Source organism: Rana temporaria, chromosome 2 (genome assembly GCF_905171775.1).
Source record: "Rana temporaria chromosome 2, aRanTem1.1, whole genome shotgun sequence".
NCBI lineage: Eukaryota > Metazoa > Chordata > Amphibia > Anura > Ranidae > Rana > Rana temporaria.
Genome location: NC_053490.1, coordinates 290173657 through 290189692, shown reverse-complemented (window position 1 = coordinate 290189692; position 16036 = coordinate 290173657). Strand labels below are relative to the sequence as shown.

General features: G+C 39.6%; 1 protein-coding gene across 1 annotated transcript in view; it reads left to right on the top strand.

The window, feature by feature from the left end:
- The window catches only part of FHL3 (four and a half LIM domains 3), a 75044-nt gene extending 60718 nt beyond the window's left edge, over window positions 1–14326 (top strand). The window contains exons 2-6 of the mRNA XM_040337214.1: window positions 1131–1300; window positions 4838–5012; window positions 10724–10893; window positions 12611–12797; window positions 13584–14326. Coding sequence (XP_040193148.1) covers window positions 1145–1300; window positions 4838–5012; window positions 10724–10893; window positions 12611–12797; window positions 13584–13735 — 840 coding nt within the window. The 5' untranslated portion in view covers window positions 1131–1144 and the 3' untranslated portion in view covers window positions 13736–14326. The remainder of the gene's footprint in view (window positions 1–1130; window positions 1301–4837; window positions 5013–10723; window positions 10894–12610; window positions 12798–13583) is intronic.
- The last annotated feature ends 1710 nt before the right edge of the window (window positions 14327–16036 follow it).

The window sequence follows — 16036 nt, the reverse complement described above, 5'->3', positions numbered from 1 at the left end:
GACGTCAAACACACGACGTGCTGAATAAAACGAAGTTCAATGCTTCCAAGCATGCGTCGACTTGATTCTGAGCATGCGCAGGTTTTGAACCGATGCTTTTCTGTACTAACCATCGGTTTGGACCGATCGGGCAGCGGTCCATCGGTTCGGTTTTGAAGCCTGTTTTAAAATTTTGGACCGAAGGAAAACAGACCGATGGGCTATACACACGGTCGGTTTGGACCGATGAAACTGAACCTTGGTCCATTCTCATCAGTTTTGTCCGACCGTGTGTACGGGGCCTAAGATGCCAAGGGTTCATACTACGTACTCCTTCCTGCTCAGCCCACTTCTCTCTCTCAATGGACATGAAGTTTTCAGAGTGCCATTTTCTCCCTTCTGATGCTTGGGTCATGCTTGCATCTCCAACTTTCCTATGAGGTCTATGGGCAGCCTAAAGCTGGCCACAGATGGATCGAAATTTGGACAGTTCCATAGGCACTGTCAATGTTTTGGTCCATCTCTGGCAGTTTCCACTAAACAGTAGTTGATCTACTGATCAGTGAGCTGCAGAGCTGGAGGAAGAGAATTGTATGAAATGGTTGGGATTGATGCATTTTTGAATTTACCGTTTTGATGCTCCTAATACTTTTTATTAAACGCAATACATTTTTTGTTTTCTGTTCATGTTTGTCTTATGTGTATGAATTGCCACGCTGCCAAAATGCTTTGAAGAGAAAGAAGCCCTTCCAGATTCATGTGTTTAATTCAACTTTAACTTTAATTTAACTGTTCAGCCATTTTAAAAATACAATTCCTTTCTAAGAGTACGGTGTCTACTTTTTACCTTTTTTTTTATTTGCTAGAAAATTCCTCTGTGTTCCCTTCTAAATCTTGCTGTTCTACATGCCATCTCCCTATCTTTATGGAGAACTGTTACTTTTTTTTATTTTGTTTATTGCCCTTGTAAAACCCCAGAAATGTAGACGTCTACATTTAAAAAGGCCGTATTAGCTTGGACATCTAGCTAGAACATCAGTGATCATGATTGCAAACATTGTGTACTTAGCAGCTATTTATCAAATGTTATCAAAGCTTAATAGTACTAATTTTACAAGTGGTGTTTTTTTTTTTTTTTTTCTTTCTTGTAGATTCAACTTAAACAATGAGTGAGCCATTTGACTGTGATAGCTGTAAGGAGTCTCTCTATGGACGAAAGTACATCCAGATGGAAGAGGGCCCTTACTGTATACCGTGTTATGACAGCCTGTTTGCCAACACATGCAATGAGTGCAAAGAGCTGATTGGCCACGATTCAAGGGTAAGAATCTTTTAATAGACTTTCTTGGTGTTCCATGAAAAATAGACATCCCTTGATATCCTATCTTATGCCGCGTACAGACGGTCATTTTTTGTGATGAAAAAAAAATGACGTTTGAAGTGATGAAAAAAAACGACATTTTTGAAACTTCATTTTCAAAAACGATGTAGCATACACACCATCGTTTTTCAAAATGCTCTAGCAAAGCGATGTTACGTTCAGCACGTATGACGGCACTCTGTTCCATTGAAGCTCGCTTCATAACTTGCTTCTGAGCATGTGCGGGTTTAAAAACGTCGTTTTCAACGTCATTTTGCCCACACACTATCATTTTAATTGACACAAAAAACGACATTTTGAAAAATGACACAAAAAATTCGAGCATGTTCGAAATTTTTTTTGGTTGTTTTTCTGAAGACATAAAACAACGTTTTCCCCACACACACTATCATTTTAAATGACGTTTTCAAAAACGTCATTTTTTTCATCACAAAAAATGACCGTCTGTATGCGGCATAAGAGTTCCTGGCATGATCTGAGAGAAGGAGTTTTCTGTGTGCCCAGATCACAAACCCTTTAATGCCATCTTCCATTGGCCCTTTAAGTGATTTATAATGTCCAGGAGGGGTCCATGATCGGGAGCACATCACGCTGGACATTTGTAACGCGTGTCAGCAAAATCTCATTGACTTTAATTGAGCAGTACACATGGTAGTTCAGAGACCATGTTTTACCTGGATTGCTGTTTTCTTGTAATATGCTGTGCTTGCCATACGAATGGATGCATTTTGCATTTGAGCCATTTGAGCCATGGTTTACAATTAGGCTGGTTCAGCAGGGACTGGCCGGATTTCAATCGATGTACGGGCAGGCTGGTTAGTTAGACTTTTTTATACAATCAGACTGTTTGAATATTTTCTCTTGATTAGGGCCACACAGAACCCCTTCATCAGGTATCTCACAAAGAGGCCCTGCAAAACCTTTACATCTTGATTGGGGCCTTCCCTAGCTCATCTCGGCAGAACAAGTAGCGTTTATACTGGGGAAACAAGCTAGCGGTATTGCATGTAGGCTCCTGCATCTTGCCCATATTGCCAAATCCAGAGGACTAGCCTCTGTGGTCCTCTTTAGATCTCAAAAAAGCCTTTGAGTCGCTTTCATGGGGCTATTTGTTCTACATTCTGCATATTTCAGGCTTCTAGGATCACTTTCTTGGGTTCAAAGCCCTTTATCATGAACCTTAAACTTTTATTAAACATTCAAGGTTCCACTCTGCAAGACTCTCAAGGCTGCCCCCCCCTGCCATTCCTCCTGACTATTGAACATCTTGGTCTTCTCTATAAACATAACACTGACACCTGCAGTCTAGAGTTGGCTATTATCATAAGCATTGCCAGTGACCCTAATGTTCCTAACCAAACCAGTCACCGACCCCATCACATACATTTTTATAGAATCCGTTTTTTTTTGTGTTTTTTTTTTATCAGAAAAGGTCTTTATTGAGAAAAAAGAACCATACAAAATCGCAAACATATTCGTTACATTGTGCAGCATATAAAATACTGGATACAGGCTGTATCATAACGCAAATCTTTCTTCTCGCATAAAAGGTTACTAACCAAAATATGCTGTATCCAAACAAAATTATTAACATTGTCATACCTAGCGCTGTACATTTCACAACCAATTCTTTTCTCCCTTCCTTCCTCAACTCCTGGAAACTTATTGAGGAGAAACAAGGTAAAATAAAAATACATACAAAAAAAAGATAAGGGGGTAGAAAAAAAAGAAAAAAAAAAGGGGGGGGGGGAGTTTCACAGCTCATATACAGGTCAGACTTTCCGGCAGTTAACTCAATCAACATTGCAAGGGGGATGTGGTAACAGCATTGCTAGCACCCATCATCACATAGAACACAAAAAGACAGGTCTCCCTTTCACTGGGGATATTCAATGCCTACGCCCACCCCACAATACATCTCGTACCCCACAAGAGGGTCACCACCTCCGCGCTCCCACTGTCCACATTGCTCACCCTTTACCTCAGCAGTCTGTCCATCACCAGATCAACCGGGGACAGTCCGGGGGAATCCAACCAAGGTGCCCACAGTCTGTCGAACTTCCCCGGCCGACCCCTGTGTTGATATATACATTTTTCCAAGTGAATGGTATCGCCCATTTGGGCGATCCATTGCCTCATCGTCGGTGGCTCAGTAGCCTTCCAATGCCTCAAAATTAGTTTGCGGGCCTGAAACAGGGCCCTGGCTATGGCCTGTTTGGAATTATCGTCCATGGGGATGTCATCCAAAATACCCAATAAGCACGGTTTCGGGTCCGTAGGTATGGTGGTCTGGAATACTCTATTTACTGTGGCTAAAACCCCTGTCCAGTATGGGTGTAACTTGGGGCACCTCCTTAACAGGTGGATTAGGTCCCCGTGATCTCTCTCTCGCAACGGGGGCAGCTAGAGTCCGGTCTCACCCCCATTTTGTACAACCTAGCGGGCGTATAATGTACTCTAAGGATAATGTAGAGTTGTGAGAGCTGTTGGGCCACGTTTAAGGAACACAGTTGAACCCCCTGGCGCACCTCCTCCCACTGCTCATCCTCAAACACTCCTACATCTCTCTCCCACCTACTTGAAGCTGCAAGGGGGAATCCCTCCAGGAATATTAAAAGAATCATGGAATAAACTCTAGAAATAAATCCCTAAACTGGGATACTCCAGCCATGTATTTAAATATCGGCGTCTGCGATAGAATCCAAAGGTTCCCTCCCGACTGTGCCCTCACTGCATGCTGCAACTGCATATAATAGAATAGCATAGATCGCGGGAGGTGGAACCGCTCCCTCAGCTCCGTGAAGGGAATCAGGCCACCCGCCGCAAATATGTGCCTCAAGTGTGTGACACTGCATCTCCTCCACCGCGCCCCACAATCCAACGTGACTAACTCCTCGTAATACCCATTGGCCCAGATCGGACTGTATTCAGTGAATCCCTCCACACCCTGTAGTTGTCTAAGTTTATTCCAAATTTTTTGCATCAGCACATACGTGGGGAAACGTCTATTGGACTTCGCATACGCCAGAGCTTCCATACCCGTAGGCACACTATCAAAGCCGGTGACATGGCACATTAGGGCCCTAATGGGGTCAAACTGCACTCCACCCTCCCCCACTCCCAGTCCCGCCCGGGTAATATACTGTGCCTGAGTTATCCGTTTTTAAAGGTATGCTTAACACTTTTTGAGACCTGGGGCACTGGAATGTCACAAACTTGCAAATTTACACACTTCATTTGATCTCATCTCATTTCTTTACCCTCTTAATCACACCTAGAAGTGGAGTGCCTCTTTAATACTCTAATACCAGGCTCACCACATTTGTATATTCTTTTATGAATTGCAATAACATTTTTTAAATATAGCTTTATATCTAACACTGGGTGATAATGTAAATTTTATTAAATGGGTTTTATGTGTATAGCTTTTGTGTTTGTTTTTTTTTTTTTTTAAATATATTTTACCCCATTTTATAGGAACTCTACTACGAGGATCGTCATTATCATGAGAACTGTTTCCGTTGCTTCCGATGTGAGCGTTCTTTGGCAGATGAGCCTTTCACGTGTCAAGATGAGGAACTACTGTGCAATGATTGTTACTGCAGCGAATTCTCCTCCAAATGTGTCAGTTGTGACAAGACGGTCATGCCAGGTACCTATGGACAATAACGCCTTTGTACCTTTCCTTAGCATAGGAATCCAAGTCTTCGTAAAACTTCTTCATGATTGTCCAAGCTCAAGATATGTAGAAGTAGACACAATTATAAAAGCATGCAATAAACCAGCTGTTATTGTTGGGTGAGGAACCAGTGGATTAATCCCTTACCATCTTTTTCTTTTTCGCTTTCAAAGTTCAGTGACAAGCTGTCTGTGCTGCTCCCATTCTTGTTGAAGGTAGAAAACCCCTTTTTAAATTACCCATGAAATGCATTCATCTCACAAATCTTATGCCTCGTACACACGACCATTTTTCTCGGCAGAAAAAAAAAATGAAGTTTTTCCCGACTTGATTCCTCTCCAGCCTAACTTGCATACACACGTTCATGCAAAAAAAGTCCGACCAAAGCGCAGTGACATTCAACACGTACGACAGGGACTATAAAGGGGAAGTTCCTTTCAAATGGCGCCACCCTTTGGGCTGATTTTGGGCTGCATACTTGATTCTGAGCATGCGTGTTTTAGTTTTATTTTTTCTCGGAAAAGCATACACACGACCGTTTTTTGCGACGAGAAAAAGACTAACGGGAAAGACAACGAGAAAAAGAGCATTTTTTTCGTCAAACTGCTAGGGAGCATACACACAACCAATTTTCACGACCAATGTAAAAAATGGCAGTTTTCTCGTTGTGAAAACCGGTCGTGTGTACAAGGCATAAGACCTAATTCGATCATAATCACTACATCAACTTGGATCTCAAGAGGTGTAAAGAAAAATCTATTTTTTTTTTTCTTTGTATAAAGACAAGGGGGCTTTAGTAAAAGTAAAGTTATCAATGTTAGGATGTCCTTGGCACAGTTTACAATAACAGAGGGAGAGCCAAATTGCTGGGAAATGTTTAACAGAATGTCAGTACAAAGTAGAATCTCTCTATGTATGACTTCATACTAATTTAATCCTTACATGAATATTATGTATATTCATTTATATAGTGTCAACATACTCTGCAGAGAATAATGAACCATTTACATCCATGTGCACCCCAGAGGAGCTTATAGCCTAACTTTTCATCAGCACTCATATATCATGCATGGTGTCTGCTGGGTTCAAGGAGTCTCAACAGCAGTAAATGTTTTAACAATAAGTCAACTTTAAAAGTGTATTTAACGACCTTCCATACTAGACACTTTTACCCCTTACTGCCGAGGGCAATTTAAATTTTTCTGCACTGTCGCACTTTGAATGACAATTGCGCGGTCATGCAACACTGTGTACTCAAATAATTTTTTTTACCATTGTGTTCACACATATAAAGCTTTGTCTTGGTGGTAGTTAATCACCACTGTTTTTTTTTTTTTTTTTTATTTATTTTTTATTCTTGCTAAATCAACGAATACAGACCAAAAATTTGGGGGGAAACTTTTTTTTCTTTTGTTGCTGTTAAAAAAAAAAAAAAAAAAAATGATCTTCATGAATTTAGGCCAAATTGTATTCTGCTACATTTCTTTGGTGAAAATAACCCAAATCGGTGTATATTATTTAGTAGGAACGTTAAAGTCCACAAACTATGGTGTGTGTGTGTGTGTGTGTGTGTGTGTGTGTGTGTGTGTGTGTGTGTGTATATATCAATCCTGATGTACTGACTGATCTAATTTCTTGAGGCCCAATGTCAGGATGGTGCAGGTATCCCACAAATTGCCCCTTTTTTTTGGAATGTAGATAATGTAAGGTATTTAGTAAGAAGCAATGTTTTTTGAAGGTGTGTGTTTGTGTTTGCGTTTGGTTTATTTTTTTGTGAGATTTTTTTGGAAAATTTCTAAATTAAAGAAGCCATCCATTGTTTTTCAATAATCATGTGACCTGCTGCGATTGGTTACAGCGGTCACATGGTACCAGAAGCGGGCCATTATAGTGATACAGATCATGGCCCTGCGTGGGGCGTGATCCAGGAGGATGTCATATGACGTCCACCCAGATTGACGACAGGCCCGCCCCGGTGTCATTGGACCATCGGCCGTACGGAACCATTTAAACCCATAAAAAAAAATCTAATTTATTGCAGTTATTGCAGCTTTCTGGCCCATAGATGGCAGTGGGCTTTTCTTTTGTTTTAATCTGGTAATCCTCAGATCGCACACGTCTGTCCTTCTTCTTTTTTTTTTTTTTTTTTTTTGTCTATGCTTTTTACGTCTTCATTGTATCTTTGGGGGAAGCCATGGTTGTCAAACAGGCTGGACTTTAACTGTATCTGCCTTTCTTCATCTTCACACATGGCGTATTGATGGGACTAGTAGGTATACAGTAACTTGTACGTTTAAGCTCACAGTAAGTGACGGGGACACAAAATCATTAGGTATTTTCTGTACTTGATGAAAATGTTTGTAGCTCCAAAGGCAAAGACTAACGCAGCCACAATGTCCAAGAACTGCTAAGCTGCACTATATAAATGTTTTTTTTTAACACCCTTGCTAAATTTAAACTTTTGTCTCTAGTTTTGATATTTGCACCTCATGCTTTTTGCCACAGATGTTGCTATTGCTTGTCTGCTGCTGTTTTCAGTGAAATTAAAATATAGTTACACTTAAAATGTATGCTGTGCCTGTTTACATAATGGTAGCTATCTGGTTCACAGAAAGCAAGCCATAGTTGGGTCACTTTTTTAACTGACATAGCTAACACTGTGAATGGAGGTTTAAACATTTTATAAATGTGGTGACTCATTTAAAAAAAAATAAACAGTAAAAATGACAAAACTCTTAGCAATGTTGAAAATATCCTCAAGGATGTTGGAAAATGTTTGCTTCTTAGGCTTCTGAAATCATTCTTTTAATGGGCAGACAGATGAGTCATTGAAAGGAGACTTTCACGGTATAGGCATTTGACAGTAAGTGTTGATAAGATTTTAAATGCGTCTACCCAGAAAATTGTCACAATAAATTCCAGGTGGTAGGAATATATTGCCTTCTCTATGAAATATTTGTTATCTAGTTTAGCCCTAGTATTTGCTTGTGGGTATGGCTGGCTAAAGTGTTTAGTATTTTTATAGAGGTACAGCCAAGAAAGGGAGGTCCTTTTTCTGTTCCGCGCAACTGGTGCCATTTTAGGGTTCTCCTTCACCACTCTTATGTCTCTCGTCTGTCTGTCTTGATGCACAGCACAGATGGCATAGGCAGTATTGTTGGCCTTAAAGAGTTAAGCAAGCCATAGATTATGCAATTTTTTTTTCTTCCAACATGAGTGGAAGGAAAGAAAATTGCTTGACTCTCCCATCAACACGGACTCCCACATCGCTATTTTATTCTGCCAGCAGTGAGCGTGGGGAGCCTTCCCTGTCGGCAGATTATAGCCAGCAGCACTTATTGCTCAGAAGAGACCCATCAGACTGATTGTACACAAGTACGTTGATGGATCAATTTGTGTACAACCAGGGTGCCTTTACATGGATCAAAATTCGTTCAGTTTCTGCTGAACTGGACAAATTTTGATCTATGTATGGCCGGCTTTCATCACTGAAGTCTTCTAAAACGTGTAAGACTTCTGCATCCAAAGATGGGAATGTACCCATTTCTTCTGGAGAATCAGGACGACACTGGATGGAAACAAGCACCTTGAGGCGATTTAGTTCGCACTTGTAGCGCTATACAAGTTATTCACTCACTCACTCACTCACATGATGCAATACAAAGACTAGTAAATCATACTACTTGCGAAATATCTGTTTTTTCATGGACCGCTAATAAGTGTGATGGGAACAATAAATTGTAATCCCCAACGATATAAATGGTTATGTTCAGTAACACATTCCAAAATACGCCTGTGCTATCTAAATAAAAATATTGCTTGACAATCTTTTGGAGGATAGTCAAATACTTCAGTGTTTGTTGTATCAAAGTAAAGACCTAGCCATGTTTGGCCAAGTTGCAACGACTTAAAAAAAACTGCAACTCAGGTTGACCCATGCTTACACTAGGCTTTTATCCAAAATGAGAATGCACATGGTTATTAATTTACAAAGCTCAAGACTGTAGAAATATGCAGTGTCTTATGAAGTATATTTTGTGTTCATCTATAGATAATTGTTTTGGTTTATATTCTGTATCTTGAGATGTTGGCTTACAAGTTAGGTGACGATGAGTTATGTTGTCAGTTAATTAAGTCACATTCTGCATTGTAATCTGGATCGTATCAGGTCGCACGTTAGTCTTATGTGGGTTTAACTGAAGCAATATTCTGTTTCTGTCTTGGCTCTGCAGCTGATTTGTATTACTTAAAAGTCTTCTTGGGACAGGAGTAACAGGATTAAAGGATTCTCTGAGCTATAAATATTTAAAATTCCCTAAGCCCTTGTGGACTTTTCCTAGAAAACAGATAATTTTTGTTCTCCCAACTTCAGGGCTCACAGAATATGAAAGTCAAAGCTGTAATGGGAAGCAAGGAATAGTGAAGGGAGCTGGTTTCTAATATTAGATGGCAGTATTTTCTAGAGGTTATGCAGGGAGGGGACACTGTAGTAAAGAAAATGTCAGATAACAATTTCTGCATTGGGTCATCGGAATGCATAATTTATGCTCCAGTAAAGGTGGATGATATAATACAGGTAGGGTAGAATGGAGAAAATATCTCTACATCACTTTACAATTCTAGGGTCTGATATTCTATAGTCAACTGGATTTTCAATTATGCACTGTAGGCCACGGTCTATAGGTGACCGTAACAAAAGGCTGCTGTTGCCTGACTAATCGTCACACATTTTTTATTTATTTTTTCCCTTCTACCTTCAGTAGAACACAGTAATATAATAAAATAAGCAAGGCGAGGATAGGTAAAACAGGAAGGCAAGGGGGACCTGTTTTTGGCACCAAAAGCTGTGTGTCTAGTGATGGGAATCCAGTCCTGGCTATTGCGTAAAGCGAGGTGAACTGAACCAGTGCCCACTTCAAACATCCTATTTCATGGATAGTTTTTCCATTCCAATACTTTTTATTGGACGTTTGAAGTTACATGGGTTAATTTCAGTTTACGTCTTGGTAAACTTTGGTCCTGAATATCATCGATAACCTGGGGTGCCACTGGAGTTTTTGAAGTTCATTGTCTTTTGACTTGTTCTGTTCTGTTGTACTCGAAAAAGAGGAATGTACATCTTGCTGAGATTTTACAGTTTTGTCATGTCAGAGTAACTTAAGCAGCTACCCTAGTTAAAAGGAACGTGGCATTGAAATGAAAAAGGTTAGGGTTGGAGCTGGTTTTTGGTCTAAGCAGTAAAATTGCACTCAATATCAACATACATTTTTATAATTTTTGGGTTTTGCCCAGAAACAATTTCACTGTTCAAAAACAGATAAAACATGTCTATGGAAACTGTCATGAAAACGGCATTTTAGATTGCACCCACAGTACTATGCTGTTTTATGCGACGCAATTTGCAAAAGTAGCACCTGCACTACGTTTTTGCACTCTCCCATTCATTTTGCAGCTCATTGAAATCAATCGGCTGTAAAAACTGATGCTTCCGAGCATGTACGTTTTTTAGTGTGAACTGGCCCTTTTGTCATATTTCCCTTGACCTACAATGTTAAAATGTTTGAAAACTTGAGTTGTTAGTATAAAAATCAATAAAAATTATCACCGCTTTTCTGAGCTTGATTTTAGGAAATGGCACAAAGTTTGCTAGAGTTGACATTTAACACCATTTTATTTTTTTGCAGGCTCTCGCAAATTGGAATACAATGGACAGACCTGGCATGAGCACTGCTTCATCTGCAATAGTTGCAAGCAGCCCATTGGATCCCGTTCTTTTATCCCAGAAAACCAAGCCTATTACTGCATCCCATGTTATGAAAGCAAATTTGCACCACGATGCACACATTGCAAAAAGGTACATGAAATTAGACTTCGAAGTGTCTGATTCTATGAATCGTCTAGCAATTTACATTTGTGTAAAGTTACAGGACCTCAAAACCATGTCTTTTATTTGAACTTGTGGTGTGTAATAAATTTACAAAAGGAAAATATTCTCTCAAACGGAGAACATTTGTGCTGTTGTGAAATTTTATTTTTACTGTATAACCTGTTAGGCCGCGTACACACGGTCGAACATGTCCGCGGACATGTCCGACCGTGTGTACGGCCTAGCGGACAGGTTTCCAGCGGACAAAAGTTTCTTAGCAAGCTAAGAAACTTGTCCGCTGGAAACATGTCCGTCGGACATGCCCGATGGTTAGTACACCTAATCGGACATGTCCGCTGGTTATGACGTGTAACCAGCGTCCCGAAATCCCGCGCATGCGTCAAATTGATTCGACGCATGCGTGGAAGCATTGCACTTCCGTGTTTAAGAACGTCGGTGTCTTCTACGTCACCGCGTTCTCTGTCCGCGGGGATTTTGGTCTGATGGTGTGTACACACATCAGACCAAAAGCTCCCAGGAGACATGTCCGATGAAAACGGTCCGTGGACCGTTTTCATCGGACATGTCTCCTCGTGTGTACGGGGCCTTAGATTGCTTCGTAATCGTTTGGATCATGTAACAATTTAAACTGGGTTTGTGATGCAAACGTTTTTCGAAGTGGTGCTTTTTAATGAACATACAGATATTTAGTGCATTTATCTTGGAAACATTTAAATTTATCATGCTTATTCAATTGCAACCCTCCAGTAACTGACTTCTGCAGGAGAATTAAAGGCTGGTTAAAGCCTGGGCCCTGATCTGAGATTATTTGTGCAGAGAAGGTTTAGTTTTGATAGGTAATTTTAGATATTCCACTGGACTGTATGATCTTACATAGTGTCAATAAACTCCAAAAAGAAAAAATCAGTATGTTTGGTATCCTGCCTTATACACATTTTTGTGAATCTGTTGCAAATCTTTCCTGGATATCCTGTCAGTAACACAACTTCCTGTTGTGGTTTTAGAAGGCCAAGCCGATATCTTTGGTTAGCAGCAGAATTGTCAGCCCCCCCATGCACGCTTGTTTAGTTGTCCATTGAGCTGCCTATCTGGTAGACCCAACAGCCAACTGAAGACCCACAATGTTGCTGCTAACTCAAAGGCAGCAAGTGACTTTGCTCTGTTTGCCTGAAACCAGTTGTGCTGTTACTGGTAGAATCTCCAAATAAAAACTTTGCAGATTAACAAAAAATCATTTGTTTAGGAAAATGATATACAGTAGGGCATGATGCCAAACAAACCTTTTTTTAAATAGGTTTAGGGTTTAAAGCCTAAACATTTTCGCCTGTTTAATGCATTCCTTGCATTTAAGTTAAAACAAATGTTTAGGCAGCAGTATGCGCCTTTTTTATTTGTTTCATTGCTTGATTTACCTGGAAGTAGCCAGACAAAATCATGCAAAAAATGTAAAACAAATTATATTGTGCATTGATGTGCTAAATGATGCCCCAGCAAAACCTTCCCTTCAACCAGTCCGTTTTAGCACAGCCGATGTTAGATAAGGGATAACAGACCATCATTGTCTTCTGCATGTTAATGAGTTGAGGGCTGTATGCCAATTTTTAAAGCCATCTTCTGTAAATCACAAATTACTTTGTTTTACCATAAACCTTTCTGTATCTCAAAGACCTTTCATTTCTTGCAGGTTCTAAGCAAAGGTGGAGTGACATACCGGGACGAACCATGGCACAAAGAATGTTTTGTCTGCACGGGATGCAAGATCCAGCTAGCTGGGACACAGTTCACCTCTCAGGATGAAAAGCCATACTGCATCAAGTGCTTTGGAAATCTATATGCCAAGAAGTGTTTTGGCTGCACTAAACCTATCACAGGTACTGTATATTAAAGATAATTGACGTCTTAATAAATGTGATTAACCTAAAGTTATATTTCCCCTAACACGTTACATTCATACAAAAGAATGCACACTATTGGCATGTGGTCTTATTGAAATGGACGTTCTCTGGCACAAATTCCAGAGCATAAAAACCCATTCTGCCTCTGATCCAAATTGTGAAAACATGCAGAGAGCGAGGGACAAACTGCTTGCTTCCTGTGTCCAGCCGTAAAGAGACCAAACCCTTTTATTACCATAGCTTTATAGACAGAATGAAATCATTTACATGAGCTCATTTGATTGGCTTAGTCCATATATGGCTTTCTTCTTGTGACGTTTATTCTTGGCATCATGGCACACTTCAGATTCATGGAGGCCATCTTCCTTCATTCGATGGAGGGGGTTTTGGAGTAAAAAGTACAAGGGAGGGGTTTGGAGACATCTGTTTTTACTATTACTTCCCAGGCTGACATTTAACACTATAAATACTTTTTAAGGAAAATAATATTGTTGCAACACACCCACACATACATATCTATCTATCTATCTATCTATCTAGAAATAAAACAATATAAGAAAGAGAAGCAACATTTGAGTAGTTCAGGAGAAAAGTAGCATAACACAAAATAATAATTTTATTTTAACTTCATCACATTATTTATGGGTAATCATAGAAATTAATACCCATAAATAAGACCACATGCCAATAGTACTTGTCTACTTTTAGGGCTAAATAAGAATCGAATAGTATAAATCACCATTTTTCTTTTTTTTCTTTCAGGTTTTGGTGGAGGAAAGTATGTCTCCTTCGAAGACCGCCACTGGCATCACAGCTGCTTTAACTGCGCCCGTTGCTCATCGTCGTTGGTGGGGAAAGGCTTTATTCCAGACAATAGTGACATTCTGTGCCGTGACTGTAATAGTGACCTTTAGGCTTCCAGCTCATGGGTGAACCTCCTTTTGTCATGGACCCATTTAACCCTTTGAAGAAGCAATACAATGTAGATGAAAAACAGCTGAAAAACAAATCTGTAAACAGGCTTTTACACAGTATTTTCATGTACTTTATATTAATATTGTTGTATTTGTATGTGCATCGCCTATTTTATTTCTCCTGGGGTTAATAGTACATTTTAGTTTTGTATTGTGCCATAAATGATGCTGTTATTTCTCAGTAAGAATGTTACCGGTATATTAGTTTTTTGTTTGTTTTTTCTAATACGAAGGAAAAAAAATATATATATATATTTTTTTTTTTTAGGCATCAATTTCTAGTGATAAAAATATTTCATGTGTCACATTTCACGGTTATGAAAACCCAGTCAGGCAGCTCACTAGAAACCAGATAACACTGTGGAGCAAAATGCCTTGAGTCACTGAAAATACCTACTTGATGAGTTTCACTGTCATGATATGATCAAATCAGCCTCTTGTACAGTATGCAATGTTCCCAGTTACACTGGCAATGCAATAGATGGTTTGTAAATCAATAATGTTGCTTATAAAAATAGTTTTCTTCAAGAACCAGTGCTACTTCTTTGATACATACATACATACATACTAGCAAATGACACATACTACTCCATAACTGGCATATAAACCTCTTAAACCTTTGGATAGCAGAAGAAACTAGTTTCTGATTGACAATAATCCATCCATCCTATGTCAAGCTACTCATGTGACTGAAGGAACACAAATGTAAGAAGGCGGCCGCAGGGTGTGATAGCAGGAAAACCTGAATCACATGGGAGTTCAGGTACATGTGATAAATCTTTTTAAGTGTTAAAACAAACCAAAGGAATACACCTTTAAAGCAAAGTATTGCCAAAACTTTTTTTTACATTTCAACAGAGGGAGAACTTCTGTCAAGGTTTTATTTCTGACTGTATTTTTGCTACACCTGATCTGAAAATCGGACGACAGATCGTCCAACTTTTTTTGCTTGCTAGTTGCAAGTAGACATTGAATAGGTTATAAAAGTTACGAAAATTCTCGTACGACAACTGTACTGATTAAATGAAGACTGTACGATCTGGTATCATATGAGAAACATTTTCGTGCTTATCCGATATATGAATAATATCGGATGAACTGTCATGATCAGCTCTCAAAAGCTGTGTACTAATGATCAGATTAATGTGCGATCATTTTGAAAGCAGTATATTTCATAAGATTAGATCATGTGTATGGGCCGTTGGGTACCTCTCACACGAGTCTGGATCCATCTCTGTTTTTAAGATGGATTCAAACTTAATCACAATAAGCTGGCTGATATAATTGGACATGCGTCTGTTTAGATCCGCTTACATATGAGCCTCTTCAGTAAGGACCTAGACAGCAAATAAAACCTGCCCAAAGTTTTAGTCCTCCTTCAGATTTTGGTGTTCACTATAGACATGGCATAGTTTGTATCTAAAGTAAAGGGTGGTGGGCTTTTGGATATTTAAAGCTTTTCCAATTTTAAGCCTATAAAGGGGTTGTAAAGGTAAATGGCTTTCTTTTACCTTAGTGCAGTCCTCCTTCACTTGCCTCATCCTTTGATTTTGCTTTTAAATGTCCTTATTTCTTCAGAGAAGACCTCACTTCCTGTTCTTCTGTCTGTAACTCCACACAGTAATGAGAGGCTTTCTCCCTGGTGTGGAGTGTTGTGCTCGACCCCTCCCTTGAACTACAGGAGAGTCAGGCTGCTCTCTACATTGCAGACTTTCCTGTAGTCCAAGGGAGGGGGCGAGCACGACACTCCACACTAGGGAGAGACTCGCATTACTGTGTGGAGTTACAGACAGAAGAACAGGAAGTGAGGATTTTTCAGAAGAAATAAGGACATTTAAAAGCAAAATCGAAGGATGAGGTAAGTGAAGGAGGACTGCACTAAGGTAAAGGAAGCTATTTAGGAAAAAAAAAATGTACCTTTACAACCCCTTTAATCATTAAAATGTTATTTGTACAAGATAAGGAGAACATTTTTTTCTCTCTGCAATTCCATTTCTTCTGCACCTATAGAACGAAGATATCTGTTACTAAAACACAAACAAGTGCATATTGCTTGTTAGTAACCTGATATTTCCAACAGCAGAACCTTGGTTTGCAGAGGGCAGAAGCCAAGCATGATCAACTCCCAGTTTCTTTTCTCCTCTGGTACCACTTCCTTTTATCAGTGGTGCTACACATCCCAAACACAGCTAAAAAAAAAAAAGCCCCAACATTTAAAATCGCTGACTTCTCCAATGTTTT